The sequence below is a fragment of the Vulpes vulpes genome, chromosome 13, assembly GCF_048418805.1.
Source record: "Vulpes vulpes isolate BD-2025 chromosome 13, VulVul3, whole genome shotgun sequence".
Taxonomy (NCBI): Eukaryota; Metazoa; Chordata; class Mammalia; order Carnivora; family Canidae; genus Vulpes; species Vulpes vulpes.
This window is the reverse complement of record NC_132792.1, coordinates 119,845,398-119,853,357: the sequence shown is the minus strand read 5'-3', so window position 1 is coordinate 119,853,357 and position 7,960 is coordinate 119,845,398. Positions and strand designations below refer to the sequence as shown.

The 7,960-nt window shown below is 44.9% G+C and overlaps 1 protein-coding gene across 1 annotated transcript; it reads left to right on the top strand.

Annotated features, from left to right (window-relative positions):
* Window positions 1-593: 593 nt before the first annotated feature.
* Window positions 594-7,225, top strand: FCRL3 (Fc receptor like 3). The gene is given in 11 exon segments (XM_072733717.1): window positions 594-660; window positions 1,380-1,400; window positions 2,402-2,473; window positions 2,476-2,631; window positions 3,103-3,360; window positions 3,604-3,888; window positions 4,706-4,993; window positions 5,304-5,582; window positions 6,309-6,587; window positions 6,956-7,075; window positions 7,185-7,225. Coding segments are annotated over 11 exon segments (1,866 nt in total).
* Window positions 7,226-7,960: the final 735 nt, after the last annotated feature.

Below are 7,960 nucleotides of genomic sequence, written 5' to 3'. Positions count from 1 at the left end.
ATCACACTTACCAAGTGTGTCTATATTAGGACCTCATGTGACACTAAAGTTTGTATGACTTTAAGGTGATAAAAGGCATTTCCTTTTTTTTTTTTTTAATGATAGTCACACATAGAGAGAGAGAGAGAGAGGCAGAGACATAGGCAGAGGGAGAAGCAGGCTCCATGCACCGGGAACCTGATGTGGGATTCGATCCCGGGTCTCCAGGATCGCGCCCTGGGCCAAAGGCAGGCGCCAAACTGCTGTGCCACCCAGGGATCCCATAAAGGGCATTTCCATTTGAAAAATGAAATAAAAGTTATTTGAATACTAGTAAATCTACAGCTTGGTATTTTCTGAGGACCCAGGCACAGCCTTGGAGACATTTTTCCTGACAGATGTGAATCACTGGAAGGTGGCCAGCAACACTGAAACTGCGCAGCCATGAGCCCTGAAAGACAAGCAGCATTTAGGAAGGTAGATACATTCACATTTTGAGAACACAGGCAGGATATTATTATTTTACTTCCCTTTTCTAATTCTTGCAGGCCTTATCTGAATACCACTCTCCAGTCCTCCTTTGCAGATGAGAGATAAGCCTGACTTTCAGTGAGATGGCCTTTCCCTGCCGTCAGCCAGGCCAGGTCCTCATGCTTGTATGGCTGCTGCTGCTGATCTTGGGTGAGTAGGGGCCCGACTGGGATAGGAGCCTAAGTTACTAATGTCAGCTGGGGGAAGCCCAGGGGGCTTCTGTCTCCACTTCTATCTGGGCTTCAGAGACATAGCAAGAGGAAGAAAATGAGCAGAGCCAGGTTTCCAGGAAAACCAGAAGGCTCCAGATCCACCAGAGAAAGCCATGTGTGGCACCTTGGCTTCCCACCTGCTTCCTTTCTCACCTCATAGGAAGCTTGGATTTTCTCTCTGCCAAATCACGTGCCTAGACCCTCAGAGAAACAATTACTGCCAACACAGGCAAGGGAGGGCAGGTCTTCTGCAGAGCAACAAAACTCCCTTCCTGAGATTTTAAGCCAATATTTAACCAGAGATTGAAAAGGTATGGAATACAGTGCCCAAGAAGTAAGGTAGGGGAGATAAACCATTTCTCCAAGCTGTTCCCTGCCTCTGCACTGCCTAATTCAGGCCAGAGAAGAGAGGGAGATGGGCGTATAAGCTGCTACGTGCATAGCAAGGAGGCCAGTGGTGTGGGTACAGCCATTCACGTTCATCACACGAATCATAGGTTGTGTTTTTATTTGGAGGTATGGAATGTGGGCAAAGAAATAGGAGGAAGAGCCCAAGAAGGGGCTGTAGCTTGGTTGCTGGGGAGTTTCTCAGAATTTAACAAAGCATTGGAACACCATCACCCCGTGCTAACCTTTAACCTTGTCTCTCTCTCACAGCTCCCGGACGAGAGCAGTCAGGTCAGTCTTCCATTCTCTCTCCTTCCTGCTATCTGGGCATTTGTCCTCCCAGCCAGCATGCCTGTCCTTGTAAATGGGGACTAGGGGGATACGCCAACATGAATGGTGCTGCCACTCTGGAATCACAGCTGTCACCATGGAAGATTAGCAGAGCCTCCTGTGAACTCTGCAGCCTTCAGTTCTTTCCCCATCGGTGCAGGGGAAGGGAATATTTGCAGAGACAGTAGGCTAATGCCCAGAACCTTCCAACTATCTCCTTTCTTCCCTAAGGAACTCCCTCCTCAATATGTTCAAGGTAGAGCCACCATTAAAAGACAGAGAAATAGCTCGCATTCACAGAGGAAGTGCTACAACCACATCTTTATACACCTCCAAGGGAGCTCATGTTGCTATCACGCTTTGATTTCTGGTCCCATTGGTCAGTTGCAATTTTACATACAAAGGTGGTTTCTCAAGTAGCTCATGCCTCTCTATTCAAATTCTTTATGTCCCTTAATCTTTTATTGTGTCTGACTTAGATGGAGTGCAGACCAAGGTTGCCTTCACCATAGGATCTCAAGTTAAACAAAATTTAAAAGTAACGAAAGGAGAAAAAAATGTTGTTCATTATATATGAGCAACCAAGTAGGAAGTGGTTTTTCAGAGTCTAGAAACTACATTCCAGGCCCACCTGTATCTTGACAGGAATGTACAGGGCAAGAACATTTCAGAATCAGCCACCTTCAGAGACCCTCATAATGTTTGCCTTGCTATGTATTCCTTCTCTCAAGCTTTTCTGAGCCCATACCAGGGACTTGAGACCTCTCCCTATGACACCCACTTGCCCACCTCTGGACTAGGAAAAGAGTGAAGAAGAGTAGGTTCTACCCAAGGCATGTCCCTGGGTTGTATCTGCTCCCTTCCCAATGGGAATCAGTCCAGCTACTGGCTGCCCCCTCCTCTGGGTTTGACCCACCTCCCACTTGCATTCACCTGCCTGCACCTTTCTCTTACCTATTCAGGAACACTTCCAAAAGCTTTCCTTCTCCTCACACCTCCATGGTCCACAGCCTTCGAAGGAGAGAAAGTGACTCTCACCATTCTCTGGCCAAGGGATATATAACTTGGTATTACAATGACATTTTCTGGTCACGCGGATCTGAAACAATCCAAATAGATGAGTCTGGATATTACACATGCAAGATCCAAAGATCTACCCTCAGTGATCCTGTGCGTGTGGAATTTTTTTCTGGTGAGGAACGAAAAGGGTGAGTCTCTGAAATCAAGTTGCTGGGCACCATGTCTGAAGGTTGGGTGAATGAGGGAACCCAGAGAAGGTTGTAAACAGGCATGAGGATATTTGATGAGCTGATCCTAGTAGGGGGAATAAGGAGATAGGGCTATGGAAAATAAAACACTGTCTATCTCCTCCATCCAGAGACACATGAGTAATCCAGAAACCACCAGGCAAAAAGGGACTCAGTTATGAAGAAAGATATTGTATAAAATTCCTCTTTTAATGATATGTATGAGGATCTTTTAAGTACGTTTTCTGAAAATTAGTTCACTATCCAGGACAAGGGAGTACTGGGTATTGGGGCCACATGGAAACATTGGTGTAGGACATTTACTGATATGTGCAGGGCTATAGCTCTTCCCTCATGGGCAGAAATGGGAGTCTGAAGAAAGAAACAGATGGAGTATGCTGGTTCACTCTTTGCAGAATGGCTGATCCTGCAGGCCTCATATCCTATCTTTGAAGGAGATGATGTAGTTCTGAGATGCCAGGGGAGGAAAGAAGAAAATATTAATGAAAAGACTTACTACAGAAATGAAAAAGAAATTAGTAATCATCTTAAAGGAAGCATCATGCTACGTTCAGTCTTCAAGAACAATAATCAATATCATTGTACTGCTTCTGGGAAATCTATTTGGGGATCATGGGAAACAACTTCAAATCTTTTAAAGATCCAAGTTCAAGGTAATGGCTACACTCCTGTGGGTAATAGGGCTTGGCAGCAAAACCATGTGTGGAATCAAAGAGGGGTACTCATCAGTGGGGACTTCATGAGAGGCCTCTTCTGAGAAGCCATGGGAAGGAGATGGGAGGTGGCTCCATGTGCATGGGTACCTACTTCCTGACGCTGTGCTGAGAACTCAGGTGCATGTTTCTAGGAGCTCAGAGCCTCACTGCCCTGGAAACTATGTTTGTTCTTCTTTCTAGAGCTGTTTCCACATGCTGTGCTAAGAGCCAGCCCCTCCCAGCCCATCGAAGGGAGCCCAGTAACCCTGAAATGTGAGACCTGGCTCCCTCCACCAAAGTCAAACATTTGGCTTCAGTTCTGTTTCTTCAGAAAAGATCAGGCCCTGGGGTCTGGCTGGAGCAACTCCTCAGAGCTCCATATCCCCATCATTTGGAGTGAAGACTCAGAGTCCTACTGGTGCCAGGCAAAGGCAGTGATTCCCAATGTCGTAAAAAGAAGCCAGAGATCCCGGATACATGTTCAGAGTGAGTGTCTGTGGGGCAGCTCTTCCAGAGTGAAGGCAGGGAGCAGAGAGCAGAGCATGACCTCTCCTGCTCCCTGAGATAGTCAATGTGGCAGGAGGAGCTGCCAGCCACCCTTCTATTCTTTTCTCTTCGGCTTAATGATGGCCTAACTTCCCTATAGCATCCTCTTCCATCTAAATTCGGTGATAGTTGTTATTGATCACTTACTGGATGTCCAACCTGTTGAGGCCACAAAGACATACAGGGTACATTTTCTTGTGGGTCAACAGTTAACAAGAAGCACTGTTGACCACATGCAGTCTGTAGAGGCCCCTATGGGGTGTCCATGTGTTAGCTGAAAATTATTCAAAAATAATTAGAAAAGAGGAAGATAAACACAAAATGGAATAGTCAGAGAAGAATGTGAGGAGCAGTGCTGAGACTGGAAGAGCCTTGGAGGATGGAGAGGGGTTTAGGTTCTGAATCAAGTCACTTCAGGGTACGAAGAACCTTCCTTGTTCTCTCTTTTTATGTGGTCCATTGATGCATCAGATATGCCTTAGAGATAAAAGTCTATAAAATCTGACTGTGGTCAACATTAGGTTTAAAAGAAGATCATAGGCCTGGTGCTCACATTATCTGAGCATGGGAAATCTTGTGTGTAGGGGCAGGTACTGCTCCCTTCGTAGTAATGTACACAACCACTTCCTTATTTCCCACTTTAGACTCTTGCCTATTGCACTGTTGCTATTAGCTTATTCCTGACAACACCAGCCTTCTCTTTCACCCTCCAGCGTCTGCCTTTGAGACTCTCTCAAGTCCTTCTCTGTCCTCCTAGGGATCCCTGGGTCTGATGTGAATCTAGAGATCCAGCTCCCTGGGATCCAGCTGATTGAAGGAGAAGATCTCTTCTTTATCTGCTCAGTAGCCAGTGGTACTGGGACTGTTACATTCTCCTGGCACTGGGAGGGCTCAGAGAAGAGTCTGGGCAGGAAGATGCAGCGTGCCCTGTCAGCAAAGCTTCAGATAGCCACAGTGAGGGAGCAGGATGCTGGGAGGTACTACTGCTCAGCGGACAACATGCATGGCCCCATCCTCAGTAAATGAATCAGAGTCACACTGAGAAGTAAGTCCCTCATTCCTTTCACTCAGCCTTGTTCCCAAGCCAGGGTCTAGGTTCTCTGTCAGCCATGAGGATCTTCTGAAGGAGACAGGAACAGAGGTGTGAAAATTTTAATGCCAACCTAGGAATGGAAAGGATGGAAAGTAAGCTGAGACAATTTACTTCTTGAGAAAACTAAGTAGTAATGAAAACAAAATTATCCAGCATCCCTCCTCATGGTTCAAGGAATACATGTACATCTAGGCTCCTTAAGTGGAGCCATTAATCTGTCACAGTGTCAGGGACCCTATCTGATGGCCCCTGTCTTCCTCAGTTCCAGCATCCCGCCCCATCCTCACCCTCAGGGCACCCAGGGCCCAGGCCGTGGTAGGGGACATGGCGGAGCTTCACTGTGAGGCCCAGAGGGGCTCTCTCCCCATCCTGTACCAGGTTTATCAAGACGATGTCATCCTGGGGAGCAGCTCAGCCCCCTCTGGAGGAGGAGCACCCTTCAACCTCTTTCTGACTGCAGAACATTCTGGAAATTACTCCTGTGAAGCTGACAATCGCCTGGGGGCCCAGTGCAGTGACAGAGTGTCACTTAGCATCACAGGTAAGCAGGATATACTCACAGCAGTCACAGCTAATAACAGATTATGTCTTCTCACAAACGGAGCCCCTCTGCTCTTTTAGCTAGTGTGACATCCCAGCATACTTCCCACTTCTGCTTCCACCTGGGACTTCTGGGACTCTTCCTGTGACTACACATTCAGAAACTAAGACCACTCCTTTATTTCTTCTGTCATTGTCATTAACAGCCCTGTATTCCATTCAGCCTTTCTACTAGAGGCTCAAAGACTTTCCAAAACACCAGAGCTGATGATGGCTCAGCAGATAGAAAGCTTTATTTCTAAATTCCTTTGTCCAAGAACAAATGACCAACATACTCTGCCTTGACTCCCATCCAATCTAGATTACTATCTGGGTTATGAGACAGCGTCTCCTCTTATGGATGCACACAGTCCCAGAGCAGCAGAGCTTTCTCATGGCCTTCAGACCCTAATCACCTGCTGGCCTTCTCATCTTCCCCAAATGCTTTCTCCTTGAATTTTAGGGTATCAGTTAATCTGATGTTCTCTGTTTAATCTCAGAGAGATTAAACATTTCAAAACATCAAGGTCATAGAGCTGATAAATGGCAGAGACAGGAGAGTCTCAAACCCAGGTTCTCCTGATCGCAGGTCCATATTCCTACTACTAAATTATGATGGACATTTTCCTTTATTATCTTGTACACGTACTCAATTAAAATTGCCTATGAACTATTTTTCCTCCTTCAGTTCCAGTGTCTCGCCCTGTCCTCACCCTCAACCCTGCTGGGACCCAGGCTATGGTGGGAGATTTGTTAGAACTTCACTGTGAGGCCCAAAGAGGCTCTCCTCCGATCTTATACTGGTTTTATCATGAAGATGTCATCCTGGGGAACACCTCGGCCCCTTTTGGAGGAGGAGCATCTTTTAACCTCCTTCTGACCACAGAGCATTCTGGAAACTACTCCTGTGGGGCTGACAATGGTCTGGGGGTCCAGAGAAGTTACATGGTGACACTCAACTTCACAGGTGGGTTGGGGGCACCTGAGCTATGGGTTGTAGTTACGGTCGATAAAATATTTTTCCTACAGGCTGTACAAATTCTACCCGCATCAAAGAGTTTTTCAACATACACACCAAGGCTTGGGGCTTCCAGGGATTGTGCTGATTTCATGGGGGAAGGAAAGGGAATAGCTTTCAGTCTTAGATGCTGACAATCATGTGAATCAAAATTCAAAATTTATTTTGAAAATTACAAATTATACTGGAGATCATTCAAATGGAGGAATCAGAATCTGGAAGAAAACAGCCCCCATAGATCTCTAGCCCCCACCTACGTGTTATCTAGATCAGAAACATTTGCCACTGGAACTCAAATATAGGTCTTCCCAATTTAGGGTTTTCCATGAACAAAGTAATCCATATCACTGTGGGAGTCCTCGGGGGGCTGCTAAGTATGCTTGGCCTTGCTGCTACTTTTGCTCTGGTGAGTCACTACAGGACCCAAAGGAAATCAGGTGGGTGTCTATGTCTTACCCTTTTATGTTGTGACTTTTGGCATTGTTATAATAATTTGGACTTGTGTGGTGCATCCTTTTAAGGTCATTATTCTCTTCCAAATACTAGACCTTCAGTTCTACTCACTGGCACTCTGTAGGCAACAGTGACAAAAAGGTAGAATGCATTTCTCAATGAAGTTGTTACTCCATGTGTTTAATTTGCAATTTAAATCAGGTAGTGAAGTTTCACTTCCAATAAAAATTAGAAAGATAAGTATTTACCATTTCACCCCTGATTCAAAGCTTACTGAGAACAAAAAGAATAATAATAAAAAGTCTTCCATCTGTAACAACAAAAAGTAGGCAATAGCCATGGTGCAAACTATAAACTCTGAGATATATTTGAGTGCCAGTCAAATATTGTGAAATTTGGAAAATTAATAGAGATCCTGAGGATGAAATCAACATTTCAGTCTTTTATCTTTGCTAATATATAGAAATACACCTGATTTTTTATATTGATCTTATACCCTACAACCTTGCTATATACATACTTATTAGTTCCAGTCTTTGTTTTGTAGATTCTATCAGGTTGTTTACATAGTGATCCTGTCACTTGCAAATAAAGATAGTTCTACTCTGCTCTTTCCAATCTGGGTTAGTTTTTTTAGTTTTTTTTTTTTTTTTTCTTGTCTTAATGCACTGGCTCCTCCTGTGCCATATTGAGTAGAAGTGGTGATGAGAGCAAACATGCTTGTCTTGTTCCTGATCTTAGGGGAAAGTGTTTGGTCATTAACTATGATAATGTTAGCTGTGGAATATTTATAGATGCTCCTTATTAGCCTAAGGAAGTCCCTATTATTTGTAATTTACTGAGAGATTTTATAGGAAAAATGTTTGTCA